Here is a 21,469-nt window from a genome sequence, read left to right as displayed (position 1 = left end):
CGAATTCTGATCCATCTCGAGAGACGGGACGCGAGGCTGATGAACCACCGGATGAGCCAGGCGGTCCGGACATTGTGTGTTGTTGTAGTCGATGCAAGCCGTAATCAAACTCATCCATGCCCAAGCTACCACTACCATCCATTGGTTGCATGTAGTTCAAGTCACCGCCGACTTCAGAGTTCTGATCGACACTGGATAGGATCTCTGCATCAGTCACATCGGTATATTCCCGTTGCGAAGTCGTGGTGGACATGGTGGATGTGTCTGGTCGATGACGTCTGTGCTGCTGTTGTTGAAGCTGCGCTTGTTCCTGCATGAGGACACTACTCGGAATACTCTGACGGCGACGACGTTGCTTGTACGTTGGACTACCTTCAAACATATTGAAGTGCATGCCAAATGACGGTCGTGGCACAGACTGTGTATAAGAAGGCAGCATCGATACAGGATCCACGGGCGCATCAAAGGAAAAATCATCAAAGCACGGCACGTCGTCACCAGACGGTGCGTGTGTCGGTGAGATGGGCGTTTCATCCTTGAAAGGTGCAGTGAGTTCAGCAGGTTCGTTGGTGAGCTCAGCAATAGGCATAGCAAAACCCATCGTCTCATCGTACGAGTACTCTCGCCTGAATGCCGCTTCACTCTCTTCAGTTGCTGCCTGAGCAGTATCGTCCGTTGCGAAGGAATCGTGAAAGGTCACTGGAGCGGAGACACTGTGTGCATGACCAGGTCGAAACGTTGATCCAGCACCCTCTATGGCAGGCGGTCCCGGATCGCTTGCAAGACTGGCCCAGCCCGTGGATGGGACACGATAATCGATTGGTACAGAAGATTGAATGCTCTGGGCGCGTGAGTAGTAATGTGCAGTGGGCAAGGGTAAGCCAGCATGACTGCTGCGGTGTCCCAAACCAAATGGCATACCCAGACTGCCACCACCCAGACTTCCGTACTGTGCTGCCATAATGTTATTTTGTGCTTGTTGTGCTGCAAGCGATGCGCCTACTTCGGAAGCAGCATTGTGTTGCAGTGACTTGGTGAGTTGCTCAAAGAGCGATTGAGTAGCGTCAAAGACAAAAGACAGTGCAGGTTCAGCAACAGCTGCCGTCGTCGATTCTGTGCCCATACGTTCGCGTTTCAAGTCGCGCTCCAACGCATCTAGGAAGAGGCGATCATGCGGCACACTGAACCAGTAAAATACTTTTTGCTTCTTTTGTGTGCGAATGCAGTTATTTTTGTAGAGGAGGTCAAGAAATGCAGACTTGGGTTCCTCGAGCGATGCATCCGTGCCGTTCTTGAGGTTGCGCAAATCTGAAAAGATGCCTTCCTCAAATTTCTTGATGTTCCTGACTGGGCGCCCAAATGCCTGGAAACGATAAGTCAGGCCACGAACGATATCTGTGCCAGTGATGTGGAAGAGATTCCGCCAAAGAACGCAAGAGACATACTCCCCCGTAGGCAGCAAGTACCGTCGTATGATTTGATCCACTTGCCAATTCGCCGGCGCAGTCGCCAAGAAGTATTTCACTGTTGGTTAGCCACCTCAGCTTGCTGTACTTGTACAACATACGATCATCCACTTGCTCCAGAGCGAGCTTTGATTCTTGCGGCAGAGCATCTTGCTGTTCAGGTGTGAGCATGAAAGTCTCTGGCTTGGTTGAGTTGAGCAGAAACTGCCCTGAAGCAGACGCCATCTGGTGTGAGGCAACGTAATGCGTTCGAGGGTATGCGCTCAGATGACTCGCTGCAACGACTCTAGACGAAGAGGAATCTGGATCGCAAAAATCACGGGAACCGAAAGCGGGACGGGCGATCTTGTGGGTCTTATGAGGAACAGAGGTCTCCAAGCGGTGCGCGGACCTTTCTTTGTCAGGTCGGTCGTCTGAACGGCCAGCAGCTGTCAAAAGATGCGCAAGGGCCAGGAAGCTTTGGCATGTTTGGCAAATAAGCCGAGACGCCGGTGAAACGTCTGCAGTCAGAGGCACAAGAGCAGCGCTTCTTTTGCGTCTTTCATCATGGCTTACTTGGCGGTCTGTGCAGCGTCAACAGATGCTTCGTTGACCATCGAGAGTCAGGCTAGATGAGATGATGTGAAGCACAGCGCGCAGGGTGTAGAAGCACTGAGGCGGACAAGACACAAGGATGTCAAGGGAATGAAGATAGCATGAGGACAAATGTTGTGTAAATCAAAGAGCCGACTTTGAAACGATCTGAAACTTGATCATGTTTGTGCGGTGCGTAGAGCGATAGAGTGCACACAGAAATGTCGATGCCTCTGGAAATTGATGAAGACAGTATCATGACAAGACTTTGGGATGAGCTAAAGCTTGTTGCAAGCTGGACCAATTGCAAGCATGCCAAGAAGGGTAGAAGGTCTTCCAAAGGTCCGAGCGTAAATTTAAAGCTGAGAATAACGCACCGGGAGTGAAGGAAACGCCGAACCAAGATTCGTCTGCTGAGCTGACAGGTCCACCGGGCGACAGTGAGAGCAAGCACGGCCTTGCGATCTGGTCTCGACGTTAGAGACGGCCTCAGTGCTGCATTTGCTGTGGATCGATCGAACTGTCAGCCCGACGCAAAAATCAGATCATGATCCGTGCTGGTTGCGCGCAAGTCGCGCGAACGCACCAGTTGTTGGAGGAAGAGCTCCATCAGATCCCGCGTAGCTGATCAAAGCTGGTGAGAAGTTCATCTGCTGCTCCGTCCGACTTTTTGGATCCTTTGCGCGACACAAGGGACTTCTTCCCCAGAACTACATCTTCGCTGGTCATCTCCTTGTCGAGCGCATCCTTCATGGCACGATCGCGTTCGCCATTGCTCGCCTTTTTGCGAATTCTGCGGTCCTGTGTGATTTGCTTCTTGAGCGCTGTTGGCTTTGCCTTGACTGACTTCTTGCCAGTTCTCGCCATTGCTATCTGAGCCGGCCTCTAGATAGAGCTTATAGCTACGATAGATAGGTTTTTAGTTGTAGACTTCTATGCAGCTTTGAAGTTTTCGGATTTGGACATGCGCCACAGTTGAGGCGACCGACATCGAGTAGTTCTACAGCACACTACACGTACCTGAGAGACCACTTGCTGCCATTGGCTTCATACTTTGTCAGCTATGGCTAGAGACACTCTAGAAGATGAGAATGGAATTCCGCTGATTCAAGGCAGCAGGAATGACGCACCGCTACATCGCTCTGATGGCAAACGGCTGAAAGCTCCACAACCACGCAAAGCTCAGCGTGGTCAGAAAAAGAAGAAGAAGCCTGCTCCTTCAGCAGACAATACTGGCAACACAATGGAAGCAAGTTCTTCGGAACAACAGGCAAGCACGGCGTCGTCGACTCGCAAGAAGCCTGCCAAGAAACAAGCATTGCCAGCATTTGACACCCTCCAGTCTGGAAACATCACAGCCTCCGTCATTCCACCAAAGAGCAGCAAAGCTTCTTATCCAAATGAGGAAAGTGGTATTGTAGAGACTACCACTCAAGACAGAATCGAGGAAGTGCTCAAGCGTACACCAACACGCACGAGTCAGGTGGTCACAAAACCTCTCCAGGCGTCCGCTGCAAGTATACGAGAAAGAGATATTGGTCAGCTCAAGCGACGATACGCAAAGGGACTTAGTGAAGAAGGCGATCGTTTTCACGTCCCTTTCGTGCCCTCTGACCCAGACTTTCCCTATGATGTGCCGAATCTGGTCGTCTCCTTGCACGTTCCACAAGACTACCCAAGCGGACTTGTCGAGCTCCACGTCAAATCCGGCCTCGAGATTGGCTTTGCTCGTAACATTGAGCGAGAGTTTGAGAATGAGCGAGTTGGTGTCGCTTCAGGACGTGGCTTGCTTGGCATGCTGACCTGGCTTGACCGCAACTTGGAGCGTTTGTTGGCATTGAAAAAGTCAAACACCGTCAAGATTGTTCGACATCACGCGCCATTGCCGGAAGAACAGGATGATCAGGATAGTTCTTCTGAAAGTGATGGGGATGATTCAGCGGCCTACCGATTGCCCATCAAGTTTTGGACATTCCATGAGAAGCAAGAAGCTGCTGCTCAGCGAGAGGCAGAGGTCGCAAGGCTCAAAACGCGATTGAATCCTCAGGCTGCGACGGAAGACACATTCGATATTCAGCTCGAACAAGTCAGCGTACGTCTACATGTACCTGCTCTTTACCCTCTTGAGCCATGCTGGATCTTGGTTCTGCAGGGTGACGAGAACATTGAAGCGCCTGCCAATTGCGAACTGAGAAAAGCGTCACGCGATCTTGTCAGACAGATGAATTGGATCTTGGCGAATCTCAAGCTGCTTGCAAAGCAGGGTGCTGAAGAGAGTGAGCTGCTGCAGGCACAACTGGAGTCCGAGCGAGAAGCGTATCGGCTTGCACAATCGAAGGCAGGAAATTCTGCGGAGACTTGGTCGGCCGAACATGATGGTTTTCGGCCCGTTGTAGGGTTCAGCTATTCAGTCTCCGAACAGCAAGAAGATCCCTCCAGCAGTGCAAATGAAGATTGCCCGGAAGATGTCGTTGACGAAGACTTCAAAAAGGTGGGCATCACAGACAGAACGACACAAGCTGATAGGGGCACTGCGATTGACTGTTCTGTATCGATGCGAGGAATTTCTACATTCGAAGCCACCAGCATCACACTGACTGTCAAATGTCATCGCTGCAAAGCCAATACCATCCAAGTCAACGATATCAAGCCAGTCAAGCCAACACAGATTGCGTGTCCACATTGCATGAGTGTCATGTCCATCGGTCTTCGCCCACTGCTAGTTCATGCCGGCAATCTCAAGCGTATCGGCTACCTTGATCTTGAAGGTTGTTCTGCCACCCTTGTCGGTCTGGTCTCCCTTTCAGCTGCTTGCGCTGAGTGTCCTGTCCCAGACGAGCCAGCAGACCAGCAAGCACAGATATTCACAGGCGTCGGTACTGGACAGGCACAGACAAAACCATGCAGGCTATGTCATGCAAAACTACACCTTGAACTCAATCACTTCCACTTCTTGACGCTGTCAAACACATACCCGAGACCAGGAACGCGACTCGGTCGCATCACAGATACACAACCAGCTGCTATCCCCAAAGGTGCCAATAAGAGTGCTCTTCGACAGGCTAGTAAGCATAAAGGACAGTCATTACCTGACTTTGGACTGTGCCGACACTATCGTCGGTCATTCAGATGGTTCAGATTCCCTTGCTGTCGTCGTGTTTTCGCTTGCGATCTATGCCATGATCTCCTGGCTGGGGCTGCACCGATTTCACAAACACAAGGAGGTGCAGGGAGTGCCTCAATGCCTATTCAGGTGGCGGGAGTCGCGAGTGGCAAGCATCGGCATGAACTGGCCAATTTCCAAATCTGTGGGTTTTGCTCGACTGAAGCGCCGGTGAATCCACAAGCGCACTGTCATGCGTGTGGTGCATCGCTTGTGAAGCCTGGCAGTGCACCGGGGACGTTGGGAAGTGGATTCTGGGAAGGTGGCGAAGGAACACGAGATCAACGATTGATGAACAGACACGACAAGAGAAAGCATCGGAAAAAGATTTGACGGAGTAAATAGAAATCAAGCAAAAGCAAACATACAAGACAAGATAAAGGTCGCCACAAAGCTCAACAATCGCTGGATAGATGACCGATCAGTGCGTCATGAGCAGAAGAGCTTCTTCGTATTTTCCATCAGCAGCCTCCGCCAAAGCAAGAGCCCGGTCTGATTCGTACGCAGGAAGCACTTGCTCCCTCAACAGCCTCACTGCACAGGACTGTACGCGTCGCTGATGGTTTGTTGCAAATGCAGAAAGTGGCGGATAGAACGACTGCTCCTTTCGGCCTTCTGAAGGTTCGCCTCCTTGAGTGGTCGTGCTTTTGGCCGGACTCGCGGCGAAGCAGAACGGCGAAGGCACCGTCTTCGCTGGAGAGGTAGTGGGAGATGTGTGAAAGAAGCGCTTCCTTTCCTCGTGTATCGGAGCATTCGACAATGGAGACTGAGATGCGGCTGTGAAGGAGCGCTGACTCGGCAATGCTGATGTACTCGGAGCAAGTGGGCTAGGCACTGGAGATCTGGGGATTATCCAGCGTGGTGCCGTTTGAGAATCAGCATGTTGCTGAGCGAATGGTCCATCTGTTCTGCATGGGCTTGTCCAGAAGGACGACGGACTATCGCGCTGGACAGCGGCTTCCTTGGAGACCACTTTCTCTGGAGTTGCGACAGCAGGCTTGAAGATGAATGAACCTGAACTTTGAGTATTTTCTTTGCTAGACTCCCTGAAGAACGGCCGTGCGCTCTCTTCTTCGGATTGAGGCGTCTCAATTGCTACCGGATTGCCTTGAAAGTGAAACGAGACGTCCGTATCGTCTCCAGCGGCCTCCTTGGAAGCAAAAGTCTTTGGAACTGCGACAGCAGGCTGCAAGATGAACGAATCTGAACTTTGAGTATTCTCTTTGCCAGACTCCCTGAAAAACGGCCGTGCGCTCTCTTCTTCAGACTGAGGGGTCTCAATCGCTACCGGCTTGCCTGAAAAGGGAAATGAAAAGTCCGTGTCGCTTGAGGTCACCGGGGGACTTTCGGATGTGGTACCGAAAGACTGCGTAAGAGGCGGGACTGAAGCTGCTGGCGAATCATCAGTTGCGAAAGCAGGCGGAGGACTTGTCGGAACCATACGAATCTGGCGTAGCTGCTTTCCCAGAGAAGGGTGCATAAAAACGACGAACGAACTAGAGTTCTTCATCTGTAAATCCGAACCATTGTATGCAAGCTGGCTTTTGGGCGCATCGCCCTTGACCGCCTCGGTCCATTTATCCGACTCAAATGCATACTTGCCAGTAGACGTATCAGGTCCATAGCCACGATAGCAGGGTGGATACATTTGTGCCTCCTTTCGTGTACTTTCTCGAGTACTTTCAGATAAGCCGGAAAGCGCAGCAATGCGCGCTTCCTCGGGACTCAGATCGGCGATTTTGTTGGTGGGTTCGGGTGAGTTAGAGTTGAAGTACTTGCTCGCTTCTTTCGAGAGAGTAGAGAGCTGTAGATGAGCTACTTGTGCAGTAGATGCTATTGCATCAGGCTCAGAGGTTGCTTCATCTGTCTTACTGATTGTCTCGGATTCAAGAGGCTGCAGGCTTTCAAGCTTCTGATTGACATTCTTTTCAAATCTGGTCGTTAGCATTGCACATACATGATAATGGACCTACTTGGAGATGAGAGATGGTGCAGCAGTCCATAGTTCCTGTACTGGCACATCCAACGAGTGGCCAGAAGCTGTGACTACTGTGGCCATGACTTCGCTGTCTCTCGCCATCTTGATACCCGTCACTTCACTTGTCTCCCACTGGATATTGGTCTCATCAGCCGTCGTTGGCACAGAGAGACTCGGTACAGACTCAGCAGTCTTCGTAGCGTCAACGGCGACAGTCTCAGTGATCGGTGATTCAGGCACCTCAAACAATACCTCCTCCTCTTGCGGCTCTCTGGGCAATCCTGCAGCAGCTCGCTCAATCTCACTCTGCAACTTATTCATTTGCTCCGTCACATCCCGTGCCGTTCGCTGTGCAAACGCTTCGACATCCCTCGAGAGCTGTTGAGCTTGTTGCTTCGCACTCATTTCGACATCGCGCGCACATTCTTGAACGCGTCGCCGGTGTGCTGAGAGTGTTTGTCGCATACGTTCAGCAGATTGTACAGCAACATGGTCCAAGTCGTGCATATTCAGTGCTCGACTAAATTGTGCGAATAGCGGAAGGACATCGGCATGGACGGCTTGGCGAACACTGTCAAAGGCGCTAAACACATCATCCACAAGGCTGATGGATTCTGTGGACGAAGAAGAAGAGGATGGCCGAACAGGTCGCGGAGGCAGGCTTGGTTCGCGATCGAGAACGAAGCTATCGAGTTCATCTTGCGTAATGAGCGCATAACTTCGATTTGGGTGCCCATGAGAATGCGCCGGACCCGCACTCGACGGCGCAACATTTGAAGTTGGTTGAATCGCTTCAGAAACAGAGGTGTGTGGTGGAGAAGCGCGTTGAGGAATCTCTGACTCGTCTGGGACTGTTTCTAGCTGTACCTTGGCATGCTGTGGCGGTGACGTTGCTTCCTCTTCATCGCTTGTGAAGCAGGCAAAGTCGTATTCTTCTTCATCTCTGCGGACAGAGTGAGGCTCCTGCCTATCTGCGCCGCTGTAGGTCGGCATAGCTAGGATAGCAGGAAGGTATCTGTGGGTTGGTCTGTTGGGGTCTTGATGAGTTGCTGTCGAGAAGTTGAAATTTGGGGAAGTGAAAGAAAGTAAAGAAACGCCAATGCTACGATCAGAGAGGGAGATATGGATACATAGAAGCGAGTAAGAGACAGCGGCATCCTGCTCTCAGTATCGCACCTGGATAGCCTTGCCAGACTGCGAAAAGGGAGAACTCATCGGATTTGTACCAGATCCAGGCGCAGAAGCATGTCCGTAGGCCGCGGCAGGCTGTTGCTGCTGCTGAGGTTGCTGCTGTTGAGAGTGTCCCTGCTGAGCATGTCCACCTTGTCCCTGCACCTGTCCCTGCTGTGCAGCCATCGTCATGTCTGTCTTACCGATCCCATGAATCTTATTGCTAAACTCCTCTGGAAAGCCATTCGGATAGAACTGTCGCCAGACCTCAAAGAAGACGCGAGCAGTGAGTAGACTATCCGAGCCAGCTTGGTGAGCAACGCCATGACGCGGACAATTCAGGTCTTCTGCAATCTCTGCAAGGCCACCTTTGAGTGACTTGACCGTGCGTGCCGTATACTTGATGTCGTGGAAGTTTGGAAAATACAAGCTCAAGAGTGCCAAAAAGTCAGTCTCCGTTGTAGGCAGTGCGGTTGATGTGAGTGCTTTGAGCAGATATCCAAAGTCGTATCCACCATGAAATGTCAGCCACTTGACCTCAGGCGCTAAAACAAGGCCTGATGAGATCATGAGTTCACCAAATGCCTGCTGCGTGATGCCATGCTCTTGATGCTTGACAAAATCAATACCAGCTTCCTTGAGGAGCGCAATCGAGTCGCCAGCATACATATCCTCATTGAGGGAAAATGCAAAATTAAATTGCCATGTATTCGCACCTTCAGGCTGCCTGCCGTGTTCATCGCAAAATGTCACTCCCAGTTGGATCATCTTGAGTAAATCGACATTACATCGCATGACTTGATATCGATAATCACTCGCACTCCGAAACTGTCCCATAGGCCGCGCAACTATCCCTGGAAACTCGGTATCCATGGCAATATACGGATAGCGCTCAACAAGATCGCGAATCATGTACATTTCAGCATCGAGGTTGTACTGCCAGACTTGCCGGATAGAACCGTTGCTGTCGGCGTTGGGGCCTGTGATGTGGCCAGGGAGGTTCGTGTGTCTTTGGAGGTTACCATGCGTGAGTTGGGTGTAAGAGACCATGGCCGGCAGGAAGAAAGTAGATCCAGGAGGATATAGCTTGCGAGTATCGGGTATAGGCTGGTTTGTGCAGGTTTGTGGTGGTGAAACTGTGGTCGAAGCAGAAACAAGACAGCGACAGAGGACTCCAGCCAAGAGACATCACAAGCATGGCACAGCATCCATGGTCTAGGAGGCAAGCAGGCTCTCGTGCTACTCTATTCTAAGTACTAACACAGTCCAGAGAAGCATGGCGACACACAGGAGTGTTTGCACCCCGCGCACGGTACCTCGCAGCACTTCCGGGACTCGGTCTCGGCGTTGGCGCATTTGCAGTCTACTGCGTCGTGGAGGCGATCATGGACAAGACATCTGAGAAGGAGACAAAGCATTAAAGGATGTCACAATGATGCTCTTGCTAGAGAAGATTACTCGAAATTGCTTCTGTTCTCAAGTCCAACGATTTGTTGCTGATATATTTGGCACTTTGACGCGCCAGAAGTGCTTTTACTGGAGGATCTTGTCCTGAGCTGGCTTGATGATTGTGCCGTCCTTGATGAGTGTGCTTCCCTGCGCTGGCTTATTCTCGTTCCAAAAGTCTGCAATCATGTCGCGTTTGACGGGTGGATGCATCCCCATTGCTTGCATGACTGGCGTTGCGAGCGTCACGGCGCAGACTGCTGCTATCAGTGCGATGAAAGTGACCATGACTGATTGAAACCTGTGCTTTGGATCTTGAATTGCCGGCTTGGCGCCCTCTTGTATGCTCTATGAAACTGAACGGACAAGCTTCCTTGACCATGAAACAAGCAGAAAGTATCTGACATGGCTCAGAACGAAACGATCTTCTTGTTGCCTCCCTTGACCACTGCTTGTTTCGCGGCCACCTGCTTGACAGGCGCCACCGCAACTGTCGACGACTTCTTGGCAGCTTGCGATGCAGCAAGCGCTCGTTTCTGGTTCTCTACCCTTGCCAAGTCGTGAAAGTCATCGTCATCTGCACCACCGCCTCCAGCGATAGGTACTGCATTACTCCCCTGTAGACTTTGCATCCCAACAACTGTACCCAGTCTGACTTCATCCGGTAGTGGACAGTCCTTGGCGAGATGTTCAACACTTCGACAAATCTTGCAGCATCCACCAGAGGGATACACACCACGACTGTTAGTTGGGCAATTTGATGTGATGTGGCCTTGCTCCTGACACACGAAACACCGCGCAAAAGGTAGTCCCTTCGAGGGATGCAAGCGACACTGTTTCAGCGCATGATCTGATTTCCCACAACGATAACATATCGATTGCGGCACTGACTTCCCATCTTTCCCACTGCCTTTAGCACCAGAGGGAAGCACAGCACCAGATGCAGTCGTCTCTGGACAATCTTGAATACGATGACCTTCTTTGCGACACGCAAAACATACTTTCCCCGTATTCCGATCGCGTTCACGCCGTTGCCTACGCGCTTCGCCACGTTGGCTCTTGAAGCCGAGTGAGGACTCCATCTCGGCTTGCGAGGCAAGAGGCGCCCGCGAACGTTGATGCTGTTGCTGTTGCGATGTAGGTGATGCAGCTTGTACGGTAGATGGACGGTCGTATGGGGTCGCTTGCTCATAAGTTTTGCGACCAATCTTGGTCACGCGCGTCATGATGCGACGAGTAGCGGGCCGAGTATACGCTGAGAGTATTGCTTGACCCTCGTCGTCGTTTTCGTTTCGCCTTTTTTTTCTGGGAGAGATGCTTTCAGATGAACTTGCACTTGCACTTTCGATCGGCGTACCCAAGTGACAAAACCCCTCAGGCCTTAGCCCCTTGACCGTACACGGACAGTAGAGATGCGGTATACAAGTCTTCTGCCACGAGTCCACTTCTAATGGAGAAAAAATCGCTCGACACGCTTCCAGGAAAGGGGCAATATAGATTCTTGGCACCTTCTCCTGAAATTGCTCGACCATTAAAGACGCCCACTGCGCAGCTTGGCCCATTCAACCGACCATTTTCACGAACGCAACTTTGAAGATGCAGTCAGTCGTCTTCTTTCTGGCCGCTATTGGTGCTGCTCAAATCGTTCCCAAGAAGAAGCCTGTTGAGAAGATACCGAACTGCCGTTGGGGCTATTTTCCAGCTGATGGCACTCGATACGATCTTGCAGCATTCGAATCGATCATCTACTACGAATTCAATGTGCCTGCAGGACCATTTGACGGAGTGCTGAACAAGACACTGGTATCCTCTAAAGAAGTCACTGTCAATAAAAAGTCTCAATCCAACAAAATCAAGCACGCCAGCGAACTGGTATATCTCTTTGGCCCAACACCTACTAGCGCAAACACAGCCCCCAAGGATACGCTTTACGCATTTGACGCCTGCAAATTCGCTACGGCAACCAAGGGACGAGGTCTTCTTTTCTCCAAGTCTGACTGTCCCGATGGCGTTGAAGGCTTTGTCAAGATGATAACGTACTGGGATGAAATTCCTTCTGGGGACCTGTTTGCACCTCACCAGGTGCTTGCTTCCGACTTTTCGGATCCCAAATGCCCTGCTTTGTTTCCAAAACCGAAACATAATTAGGTCCTCAAGCTGAATAGTAGACTGAGGAGAATGCAATAGTCTTATAGCAACTCATGCCACTAGTACTAGCCACATTGCAATTGTACCCAGCCATGGCCAGCAGTTGCAGCACTCTTTCTAGCCAGCTTACCTAGGCCTTGGCAAGTCAGTGCTGCCTTCAGATAGAATGCACGATATATTCGCCTCCCGACTCTGGATGCAGGTGACCTGATCAAGCGGCAGCCTGCATGGTCATCATCGGCCACATGATGCGCGACAAATATCAATGAAGGACAAGCTGAGAGGCCTTCGGCGTGCCGTATACAAAAGGACTGTGACACGTGATCTTGAACGCTTGAATTGGACACCTTCCTCTTTATGGCTGGACCTATGGTATGCATCTGCAATGCCGTAGTCTTTGCTTTGATTATAGTCTACTTGAATCAACGAAGGCGCGGATCCAGCTTGCGCTTCTTTGTCGGCATTGTTCCACTCGCACTTGCAACATATGCTTCATTGTCCTTCTCCAGCGCCATTGTACCGTGGCCTTTGACAACGTCGGCCCTGTTGCTGTTGCGATGTAGGTGATGCATCCTGTATGGTAGATGGACGGTCGTATGGGGTTGCTTGCTCATAAGTTTTGCGACCAATCTTGATTACGCGCGTCATGATGCGACGAATAGCGGGCTTGACGCTGAGAGTATTGCTTGACCCTCATCATGGCTCTTGTTTCGCCTTTTTCTTTCTGGGAGAGATGCTTTCAGATTCACTTGCACTTGCAATTGTACTTTCGATCGCCGTATGTATTCAAGGTCTCAGAGACTCTCAACGTGACAAAAGCCCTCGAATCTTGGGCTCCAAACCCTCAACGGACAGCAAGAGATATGAAGTACAAGCAATTCGCCATGAGTTTGTCTCGGATGAAGAAAAAAATCGCTCGGCATGCTCCCGAGAAAGGGGCGATCTAATTTTACGGCGACTTCTCCTGAAATTGCTCGACCATTAAAGACGCCCACACTGCCCCACAGCCCACCTTGGGCCATCCACGCAAACGCAACTCCAAAATGCTGTCAGTCATCTTTTTTCTGGCCGCTGTTGGTGCTGCTGCTCAAACCGGTCCTCCAAAGAAGCCTATTGAGAAAATCCCAAACTGCCGTTGGACCGTGGATGCGGCTAAACTGACTATATACGATAGTGATGCATTCCAATCGATTACCTACTACGAATTCGAGGTGCCTGCAGGATCATTCGATGGAGTGCTGAACAAGACACTGGTATCCTCTAAAGAAGTCACTGTCAATAAAAAGTCTAAACACAACAAGATCAAGCACGCCAGCGAATTGGTATATCTCTTTGGCCCCAAACCCAATTGCACAAACACAGCCCCCAAGGATACGCTCTACGCATTTGACGCCTGCAAATTCGCTGCGGCAACCAAAGGACGAGGTCTGCTTTTCTCCAAGTCTGACTGTCCCGATGGCGTGAAAGGCTATTTCAGGATGGTGACGTACTGGGATGAAACTCCCTCTGGGGACCTATTTATGTTTCAGCCGGTGCTGGCCTCGCATTTTGTGGATGCCAAGTGCACTGATTTGTTTTCGAAGCCGAAACCCAATTAGGTATCCAAGCAAGCTGATCTTAGCTGAAGATCAGACTGAGGAGGACAGCCTCATAGCAACTCATGCCACTAGTGCTAGCCACATTGCAATTGTGCCCAGCCATGACCAGCAGTTGCAGCACTCAGCCATGGCCAGCGCACCTAGGCCTGGGCAAGTCAGTGCTGCCTTCAGATAGCATGCCCGATACATTCGCCTCCTGAGTCTGGCCGCGGGTGACCTGGCCACGCGGCAGCCTGCATGGCCAGTATCGGCCGCATGATGCGCGGCAAAGAATCAATTGAGGCTTGTTGATTCTTTGCTTCACATGGTCACTGTTCCTCCCGAATGGCGCCGCCAAGATAGAGCACTGGTCCAGCGACGGATGGCTCAATGTGATGCGTATGTTCTGTTACTAATTTGTCCCGTTCGCAAAGATAGGATTTAATCGAGATTGGCGGATATGCGAGGCTGTAGTCGTAGGTGATAGACACAGGCACGCAGGGCAGCTGCAGATAAGACTTGATTCGAATAGGGGACAAGAGTATAGCACTCTTGCCAGCTAAGACTAAACTAAAGGACACGTGCATGAGCGCTGACGTGGCAGAGAGATAACAGCGGAAGCAAGTGATCAGGGGATGCACTTGAATTCCTAACACTCCCTCTATCTCGATAAAGCGAAGTGCTTAGACGAGGCCGAGAAGCAGTCGTTGCGTCTCCAATGCAGGACGTGGAAGGAGCTTGGTAAGGAGATCGGCTTTTTGCAGTTTTGTGCCGACGTAGTGTAGCTTGATCTTGCCTTGCTCAATCAGGGATCGAGTGTGATGGTACTTCACTTCGATGTGCTTACTCTTGGCGTGAAACACAGGATTGTGTGCCAACTTCAGCGCAGCCTGATTGTCCCCAAATAAATTGATGGAACCGTCGGAGTTGAGCACATTGCTGATCTTGATGCCGAGCATGAGCTCGCGCAGCCAGAGAGCCTCTTTTGACGCGTTGGAGAGGCCAATATATTCGGCTTCCATGGTCGATGTGGCAACAATGTTTTGGCGCTTTGACTGCCAGGTGATTGCAGCTCCCCCAAGCATGAACACATAGCCAGATGTGCTCTTCCTTGTATCCAGGCACCCTGAGTAGTCAGAGTCAGAGTACCCAGCAAACTCGTCGTTTCCGTCGTATCGCAGTCGCAAATTGCGAGTCGTGAACAGGTACGCGAGGACGCCACGAGCCAACTTCATGTGAGAAGTAGTCGGCTTGGCAGAGAAACGACCTAGAACACCGACAATATAGGCAACATCCTGTCTGGTCGAGATGGCTATCCACTGAAGCTCCCCAACAATGGATTGGTAAGCAGTTTTGTTGGCCGGCTGGTCGTCAGTCGGCTGGTGGGTAGTGCCGTCAGTGGTGAGAATGGTGCCGACACTGGCTGGCAGGTGCCTTGGATGGCAGTTGGCTAAGCGGTGGTCGGTGGCGATCGATTTAATATAGGTGAATTGATCGAGAGTGTATACGCCGTTGTTGTGTGAGACGCGCATGCCGAGAATGGAATTGGCAGGGCCGAGATCGGACAGCTCGTAGCGTTGGGTAAGAGCCTTAAGAAGATGCTCTTTGTGCGCGATGTCCGAGAAAACTATCAGAATGTCGTCGACGTACTCAAAAGCTCCTTTGCCTTCAAGAGAGACGAGCTCGCGTTCCATAGAGGCACGCCATTCAGGTGCGTCAGAGCGGGATAAAGCTTGTTTGACAGTTACAGGAGCTGGGAGAATATCTTGAGCAGTAAGCATAAAAGCATATTCATCAAGCTCGTCATCATTAGTAGTAGCGTCAAGACCGCTAGTAGCGATAGCTTCGAGCTGCTCGTCAGTAAATTCGACACTTGCAGCATTGCCGCTAGCTATAGCTTCGAGCTGAGCGTCTGTGAGCTGACGGGGATCGACATCCTTGTTGACAGACAGTTCTTTTGCCACAGCATGATCAAAAATGACCGAGTGGTTGAGAACAACTTTCCCAGTGGCAAGATCTAAGACTCGCCAAGCTTTGGAAGTATCACTGTAGCCCAAAAACATAGCTTTGTTGGCGCGCGCATCCCACTTGTCCTTGATTCGCGGGTTGTGTGACCAGCAAATGGTACCAGGAGTCCTCATATGCGAGCAATCTGGTCGTTTGCCATACCACATTTCGTATGGCGTCTTGTCGAGACCAGTATGAGGCGAACGATTGATGGCGTAGACGGCTGTGGAGGTCAACTCAGCCCATAAATTGCGCGGGAGAGGACCAAACGTCTCATCAAGAAGCAATGAGCGAGCCTTTTCGACAACAGTGCGAATGTGGCGCTCTGCAACATCATTCTGCTCAGGCGTATGCGGAACAGTTGTTTGGTGAGTGGTGCCTTGCGTAATGAGGTGCTGGCGAAAGCTCCCCTTGAACTCGTTACCTCCATCAGAGCGAACAATTTTGACTTTGTCGCCAACGTGATTGGTGGCAACAGTTTCCCAAGCTTTGTAGATGTTACAGACGGTGTCTGCAGTGACATCTTTCAGCATGTACGCCCAAACGTACTTGGAAAACCCGTCAACAATGATGGGAAAATATCGTGCATCATTGATAGAATTGGTGCGCATTGGTCCAGCAACATCAATGTGGACTATGTCAAGCCGCTGAGTGGCAGAATTTGCCACAGAGGGAAAGCTCGAGCGCTTGCTCTTTCCAGCTGCACAGCCAGAGCAATCGAAGTATTCCGGGTAGACCAGATCGTCGGGAAATCCGTCGACAAACTTCGAAAGTCGTTTCATGTCCTTGATGGACATATGGCAAAGTCGTCGGTGCCACTCAAGGGCATCCGTCGGTGCCTTTTCCTTTGTGAAAAGGGCAAACTCACTTGCCTGAGGCTGGACTTTAGCAATTGTGCCGTCTAGGACAAAGCCTTTACCGACACGCCTGCCAGTAGCGACGACAACACTGTCTTTGAGGAGGGCTGGTCCGTGTTTGGCCGAGAACAGTACGTCAAAACCGTCCTCATTGAGTGCGCTCACTGATAAAAGATGTTCAGTGAGATTTGGCACATGCCAAACTTTGGACAAGGGCACCAAGCTGGTTTGATCTGGCACGGCAAATGCAGCATGCCCAAAGCCAGCGGAGATCATCTCTTCGCCATTGGCGGACGTGATGCTAATGGAAGCATCATGAGAGAGATCAGAGATCAACTCTTGCGACGGTGTCATATGCGACGTGGCACCGGAGTCGATCACCCAGCTACGTTCAGCTAGGGTTGTTTCGCGAGCAAAGTATGCCGTGTTGGGATTTGGCTTGCCCTCAGACTGTGATTTGTATTCAGTTGGAGGGCTACTTTGCTTCGTCTCAGATGAAGGCTTGTGAAGAGAATGCCTTTTCCTCAGCTTCTTTGAAGACTTCTGCTTCAATTGAGACTTATGCTCTTGAGCGAGCATCCCTTTTTCCGTTGATGATTGGTAAAGGGTTTGGGAAGCGTCAGCGGCTGAGTCTGCCAGAGACTTGTGCTTGCCGTGCGTCTTGAGATAGTCATCCGACTGTATCTTGAAGCGCACTTGCTGCACAAAACTGCGGATAGAGTGTGGTCCATCCGAGGAGAGTGTGTGCAGCGTGAGGTCCTGCAAATCGCCTGGGAGTTTGGCGTAGATCATGGCAATTTCCATGTCTTCGTCAAACGTCTTGCCGGTGGGATCAAGGCTGCGCAACTGGGCAATGGTGGCTTGAACGTCCACCATCAGGGTCTCAATAGCTGAAGATGTGGTATTGCCAGGAGGCAAAGAGAGCTTATTGAGCTTCGTGACCAATTGCAACTTTCGCAAAGTGTCAGGCTGCTTGTGTCGAGACAAGACAGTCTTGAAAGCAATACAGGCGACTGCGATGTCTTTGATTGCTTCGAGGTCGGACCTGTCGAGACCTCCTTTCAGCAAGAAAAGTGCCTTGCTGTTCTTGTCCCAAGTTGGTTCAAGATGCGACCATTCTTCAAAGGTCGCAGGTGCAAGATACCCCCAGAGTTGATGTAGCACGGACCAGTGTAAGGCTTTGTGCTCTCATCCTCGCTTGATTCCTCCTCCATCGATTTGGACTTGGAGCGAGTCGAGGGGGCGCTATAGGCTTTTGGGGCCTTAAGCTTGTCATCTTTCATGAGGGCTTCGAGAGCGGCGATACGGGCCTCAGCGTCTTCGTCGGCCTTCTGCATGGCGTCTGCGCAGCGTATTGCTGCTTTGACGCGGCGTGCGTGTATCTCCTGAAAGATATAGGTCTCAACTCCGGCCTGCTGAGCGACAAGCAGCAGCTCATCCTTCCAAGCACTTAGGCCATTGCTGATCCTCTTGGTGTTCCTTAACACCGCGTTGCTAGACGGGCCGGAACGTTGACCCGAAGCAGTAGCGTCTTGCTGCATAGCAACAAGGCTCATAACCTAATCGAGATTGGCGGATATGCGAGGCTGTAGTCGTAGGTGATAGACACAGGCACGCAGGGCAGCTGCAGATAAGACTTGATTCGAATAGGGGACAAGAGTATAGCACTCTTGCCAGCTAAGACTAAACTAAAGGACACGTGCATGAGCGCTGACGTGGCAGAGAGATAACAGCGGAAGCAAGTGATCAGGGGATGCACTTGAATTCCTAACAGGATTCGCAAGAAGACGAGAGCTAATAATAGTACGGTATCGAGTCTCGAGGCTCTGTTCCAAACTATGCCCAAATGAGGACTGCACTAAGGCCGACACAGACGCTACCCCTGAGTTGAAGCAGTTTTATAAATAGCCCACTTCCTGCCCTACGGAAAATTTACCGGAGTGTACCAGAGCCAACCGGCGGATTACCGTGAGAAATTTTTCAAGCACGGCGGATTACCGGAGCCAACCGACTTCCAAACTTGCACACCGGAGGAAAACCAGCGGATATGAAGAGGCGGATCACTGAGCCACGTTAAAAGGCAGACAACACACAAGTCAATCACTGTTGTTAAGTGAACAGAGGCCAACATCCGCTCATAATCAAATCTAGAAGCTATTTATACTGGAGTCGATAGCCCTCAGCTATCCATAAAGAGTGCTTCTGCTCTCGTAAGCGTCGTTTTCGCTTAAGCAGCTTGCCTGCTGCTCTTTTCTTGTCGGGCTCTGTTCTCTCCAATAAGCCAATTGGTTCAAGAGGACGGCAAACTGGCACAATGGCCTGCAATATGTGTCCTTGCTTGCTGAGAGACTTTGCGCCGCACGACAACTTGGTCTGCGAGACCTTGATGATCGCCAAATGCCTGCTATCGTGTTCAAACAGATACAAACCTTCCCCATAGCTCACGATTGCATTGTCGTCAACCTCGGGCGCTTCATACGTCTGCTCACTGAACGCGACCTTGCTTCGTGAATGGAGGTCATTCGCAACGAAGATCTTTGTGGTGCTCTGACGACTAGCCACTTAATATCTTGGCCACAAATTGGCGTTTGTAAGCTGAAAACTGGAAGAGTGTAGTGCTAGCGAATCTTGAGTATCGTCGACTTTGGCGGTTTGCTTCATTCTTGTCTTGTCACTTCAGGACGAGATGGGATGACCAGTACACGCATCTGCTCTGCACCGTCTTGCTGCTTGTAGACAACACCTCACTGTCCTTGAGCTGACACACGCTCGAGCCTGTAGGGTCTGAAGGTGCTCGATCACTCTTCTCAAGACATGCCGTCCTCTACTCGCGTGAGCAGTGCATGCTGCAAGCGCGATACCTTCGACTGACCCAGATAGGAAGAGGAGTCTCCCACAGACAGTCTCGACGACTACAACAGGCTCGCAGGATCTATTGAGCGTATCGATACACCATTAAGATCCAAGCGCACGTCGCATGGCTTCTCTAGAACCGATAGTCCCTCTACAAAGACACTACAACTCGCAATGGGACTCTGGCCACGAACGCCATTACGCGATGCCACATGGAACAACATCACTGCACATGCACGGTAACTGATAGACACTCACCAGATTGTGGTTGATGCGCAAGGTAGGACGGTCACATGGCGTCACCGCAACGTTGGGAAGCTCTAGACGGTCATTTACAACTTGGAAAAGGCTGTCTCTGTGCTGGGACGAGCTCATGGACATTGGATTGCCTTGAATATCTGCCAGCACCACGCGAAGGTGGTGAATGAAGCGGTGAAAGTGTCTCTGTACCTTGCAAGCTCTTGGCTGACGCACCCACAGACGCGCAAAGCGAAAGTCTACAGAGAGACTACTACTGCTGCTTCTTCCCAAGACGATGATGTCAGCCACGAGCACGACGTTGCCCATGGAGTGTCATCTGCTCGCGTCGATAACGAGAATACCCGCTGCGAGACACCCGCTTCCGTCCTGTCTGAAGACGATGATATTGACGAGGCTGCATCGAGAGTTGTGGGTTTCTCCTTTTGCCTGATGTGACTCACTAACATATTCAGTTGCAGCCAACTTTGTCTCAGCACAATGTGAGCCTTTTATGCGGAGCAGACATTGGCTAACAAGATGTAGCGTCAAGCAAACAAGAGCTATCATGTTTCCAAGGCAAGTCCGTCCCATCTTTGATGTTATAAGACTGACCAGTGACCAGAAGTCAAGCAAAGATCGATCTGCCTCCTCGTCTCGCAAGGTTTGCAATTCTGCTACTCCTACCATGACATACTAACGATGCAATTTTAGTTTGGAAGAACATCAAAGCTATCACGCAGAGCACAGGATGCTGAGCAAGGCAGCGCTACTCTAATCAAGGGAAAGACTGCAGCATCACAAGCAAAAAAGGCGCGCAAGTCTGCCAAGAAGGCCAAGAAAGCGGCAGCACGTCTGTAGTGTGTCATAGATGGTCTAGTTGCTACACTTACTATCGCTACAGCATCTATTAAGCTCACCCGTTGGCAGGTCATATCCTCTGGTAATCATCCGATTGGCTCTGATAAGGCGTGCTTATTTCCGCCGGTAGTCTGCTGGTAGTCTGCTGGTATTACTGCGCCTGCAAAGTTAGGGATTTCCCGCCGGTATTCCGCCGGTATTCTTCTGGTAATTTCCGCCGGTAATCTGCCGGTCCAATTTTTCTGTAGGGCTGAAATGCAGACCTCAAGCTTTGCAACAAAGACTAAATGCGCACTCAACATCTGTTGATTGCTGTACTCAGCACTGTTGTCGTTCAGCTGCAGGCCACCAAGACTTCAAAGACGGCACATGCCAAGACTACCGAATTACCAACAAAGGCCTTACACCCATGTTTCTGGTCGACTGACCCGGACGATGGACATGGAATGTACCCTTTATACATCGACGATAGCTTCTCTTACTTCCGTCTCAAACAACCTACATGGCAAAATCCTGCTGTGACGACAGAATTGCAGGACAAGCACCTCATCACTATTCGACGAGGTGACCCAGACGTGGAGGAAAAGCTCAAGATAGTCCAAAATTTGACGTTCTTCTACGGTTACCCAAACACTAAGCAGCCCTCAAAAGGTCGAAAGACGAGGCTCTACGGAATTGAGACTTGCCAGGCCGCTCAGGTCAATGGCGATCACGGCTTAAAATGGGGAAAACGTGATTGTCCCGAAGGTCTCAGCTCGGCTTGGCGATTTTTCAAAGGGGAAGGGGAAGGTGTATCTTGGCTGTATGGTGCCACTGTGGAAGCAACGATAGTTGGCGCTAAGAACCGCAAGGTATTCGTTGATCACTGGTGTCCATGGCACTACAAGATTCAAGAAGATGAATAGCAATCATCCTGAGCAGGAATATCAACAAACGAGGGCCTTCTATTTTTCAACGCTGCAGCTGCTACCACCAAATGTCAAAATTGCTCTGCTTCTCCTAAGTATTCAGGTAGCTGCAGTCTGCTTAAGCCGTAGTCTTCAAATCTTACCTATGCGGGAACAATCCAGTGCACGTTACTAGCTATAGCAAGCTCCAGCTTCGGAAATCCAGAGTCCATGGCCAGGCCTAGG

The 21,469-nt window shown here is 50.9% G+C and overlaps 11 protein-coding genes across 11 annotated transcripts; 5 read left to right on the top strand and 6 right to left on the bottom strand.

Moving 5' to 3' along the window:
- Positions 1-8: 8 nt before the first annotated feature.
- On the bottom strand, positions 9-598 carry BCR37DRAFT_375828 (uncharacterized protein). The gene has a single exon (XM_040868458.1). The coding sequence runs from the start codon at positions 532-534 to the stop codon at positions 214-216; it is 321 nt and encodes a 106-aa protein (XP_040728366.1). The 5' UTR covers positions 535-598; the 3' UTR covers positions 9-213.
- Positions 599-1,051: 453 nt separating this feature from the next.
- On the bottom strand, positions 1,052-1,456 carry BCR37DRAFT_340475 (STE like transcription factor-domain-containing protein; the record flags this gene model as incomplete). The annotated part of the gene is made up of 1 exon (XM_040867363.1): positions 1,052-1,456. A coding segment is annotated over one exon (405 nt), but the record flags the coding sequence as incomplete, so codon positions are not given.
- On the top strand, positions 1,369-2,208 carry BCR37DRAFT_375827 (uncharacterized protein). The gene has a single exon (XM_040868457.1). The coding sequence runs from the start codon at positions 1,710-1,712 to the stop codon at positions 1,881-1,883; it is 174 nt and encodes a 57-aa protein (XP_040728364.1). The 5' UTR covers positions 1,369-1,709; the 3' UTR covers positions 1,884-2,208.
- A 799-nt stretch (positions 2,209-3,007) lies between these two features.
- BCR37DRAFT_14937 (uncharacterized protein) lies at positions 3,008-5,583 on the top strand. Its single transcript, XM_040866101.1, has one exon. It carries the CDS (start codon positions 3,103-3,105, stop codon positions 5,533-5,535), a length of 2,433 nt encoding a protein of 810 aa, XP_040728363.1. The 5' UTR covers positions 3,008-3,102; the 3' UTR covers positions 5,536-5,583.
- On the bottom strand, positions 5,580-8,240 carry BCR37DRAFT_14442 (uncharacterized protein). The gene is made up of 2 exons (XM_040866088.1): positions 7,176-8,240; positions 5,580-7,136 (listed from the first exon to the last, which is right to left on the bottom strand). The coding sequence occupies exons 1-2, from the start codon at positions 8,171-8,173 to the stop codon at positions 5,624-5,626; spliced, it is 2,511 nt and encodes an 836-aa protein (XP_040728362.1). The 5' UTR covers positions 8,174-8,240; the 3' UTR covers positions 5,580-5,623.
- A 1-nt stretch (position 8,241) lies between these two features.
- On the bottom strand, positions 8,242-9,592 carry BCR37DRAFT_14924 (ribonuclease H-like domain-containing protein). Its single transcript, XM_040866100.1, has one exon. The coding sequence runs from the start codon at positions 9,398-9,400 to the stop codon at positions 8,345-8,347; it is 1,056 nt and encodes a 351-aa protein (XP_040728361.1). The 5' UTR covers positions 9,401-9,592; the 3' UTR covers positions 8,242-8,344.
- An 875-nt stretch (positions 9,593-10,467) lies between these two features.
- On the bottom strand, positions 10,468-10,794 carry BCR37DRAFT_331204 (uncharacterized protein; the record flags this gene model as incomplete). The annotated part of the gene is made up of 1 exon (XM_040867015.1): positions 10,468-10,794. A coding segment is annotated over one exon (327 nt), but the record flags the coding sequence as incomplete, so codon positions are not given.
- A 598-nt stretch (positions 10,795-11,392) lies between these two features.
- Positions 11,393-11,944, top strand: BCR37DRAFT_390380 (uncharacterized protein; the record flags this gene model as incomplete). The annotated part of the gene is made up of 1 exon (XM_040870844.1): positions 11,393-11,944. One exon carries the CDS (start codon positions 11,393-11,395, stop codon positions 11,942-11,944), a length of 552 nt encoding a protein of 183 aa, XP_040728359.1.
- A 6,563-nt stretch (positions 11,945-18,507) lies between these two features.
- On the bottom strand, positions 18,508-18,912 carry BCR37DRAFT_375816 (uncharacterized protein). The gene is made up of 2 exons (XM_040868456.1): positions 18,831-18,912; positions 18,508-18,789 (listed from the first exon to the last, which is right to left on the bottom strand). The coding sequence occupies exons 1-2, from the start codon at positions 18,905-18,907 to the stop codon at positions 18,540-18,542; spliced, it is 327 nt and encodes a 108-aa protein (XP_040728358.1). The 5' UTR covers positions 18,908-18,912; the 3' UTR covers positions 18,508-18,539.
- Positions 18,913-19,098: 186 nt separating this feature from the next.
- On the top strand, positions 19,099-20,324 carry BCR37DRAFT_375786 (uncharacterized protein). Its single transcript, XM_040868455.1, is given in 8 exon segments — positions 19,099-19,217; positions 19,266-19,477; positions 19,523-19,526; positions 19,563-19,684; positions 19,742-19,907; positions 19,952-20,011; positions 20,019-20,054; positions 20,101-20,324. The coding sequence occupies 6 exon segments, from the start codon at positions 19,200-19,202 to the stop codon at positions 20,009-20,011; spliced, it is 582 nt and encodes a 193-aa protein (XP_040728357.1). The 5' UTR covers positions 19,099-19,199; the 3' UTR covers positions 20,019-20,054; positions 20,101-20,324.
- A 274-nt stretch (positions 20,325-20,598) lies between these two features.
- On the top strand, positions 20,599-21,450 carry BCR37DRAFT_375769 (uncharacterized protein; the record flags this gene model as incomplete). Its single annotated transcript, XM_040868454.1, has 1 exon — positions 20,599-21,450. A coding segment is annotated over exon 1 (614 nt), but the record flags the coding sequence as incomplete, so codon positions are not given.
- Between the last annotated feature and the right edge of the window lie 19 nt (positions 21,451-21,469).

Source organism: Protomyces lactucae-debilis, assembly GCF_002105105.1.
Source record: "Protomyces lactucae-debilis strain 12-1054 chromosome Unknown BCR37scaffold_1, whole genome shotgun sequence".
In the NCBI taxonomy this organism is placed as follows: domain Eukaryota; kingdom Fungi; phylum Ascomycota; class Taphrinomycetes; order Taphrinales; family Protomycetaceae; genus Protomyces; species Protomyces lactucae-debilis.
Note: the sequence above shows the minus strand (reverse complement) of the source record. Positions and strands in the feature narration are given on the sequence as shown.

Excerpts from the sequence above, each read along its gene's own strand:
- BCR37DRAFT_14937 (XM_040866101.1), top strand. The coding sequence starts at position 3,103 with ATGGCTAGAGACACTCTAGAAGATGAGAATGGAATTCCGCTGATTCAA.
- BCR37DRAFT_375828 (XM_040868458.1), bottom strand. The coding sequence starts at position 534 with ATGAAACGCCCATCTCACCGACACACGCACCGTCTGGTGACGACGTGC.
- BCR37DRAFT_14442 (XM_040866088.1), bottom strand. The coding sequence starts at position 8,173 with ATGCCGACCTACAGCGGCGCAGATAGGCAGGAGCCTCACTCTGTCCGC. Across the intron at positions 7,137-7,175 it reads GCACCATCTCTCATCTCCAA|ATTTGAAAAGAATGTCAATC; the intron begins GTAGGTCCATTA and ends GCTAACGACCAG.
- BCR37DRAFT_375816 (XM_040868456.1), bottom strand. The coding sequence starts at position 18,907 with ATGACCTCCATTCACGAAGCAAGGTCGCGTTCAGTGAGCAGACGTATG. Across the intron at positions 18,790-18,830 it reads AGGTTGACGACAATGCAATC|CAGGCATTTGGCGATCATCA; the intron begins GTGAGCTATGGG and ends TGAACACGATAG.
- BCR37DRAFT_14924 (XM_040866100.1), bottom strand. The coding sequence starts at position 9,400 with ATGGTCTCTTACACCCAACTCACGCATGGTAACCTCCAAAGACACACG.
- BCR37DRAFT_375786 (XM_040868455.1), top strand. Across the intron at positions 19,685-19,741 it reads GAAGCGGTGAAAGTGTCTCT|AGAGACTACTACTGCTGCTT; the intron begins GTACCTTGCAAG and ends GAAAGTCTACAG. Across the intron at positions 19,908-19,951 it reads ACGAGGCTGCATCGAGAGTT|TTGCAGCCAACTTTGTCTCA; the intron begins GTGGGTTTCTCC and ends TAACATATTCAG.
- BCR37DRAFT_375827 (XM_040868457.1), top strand. The coding sequence starts at position 1,710 with ATGCGTTCGAGGGTATGCGCTCAGATGACTCGCTGCAACGACTCTAGA.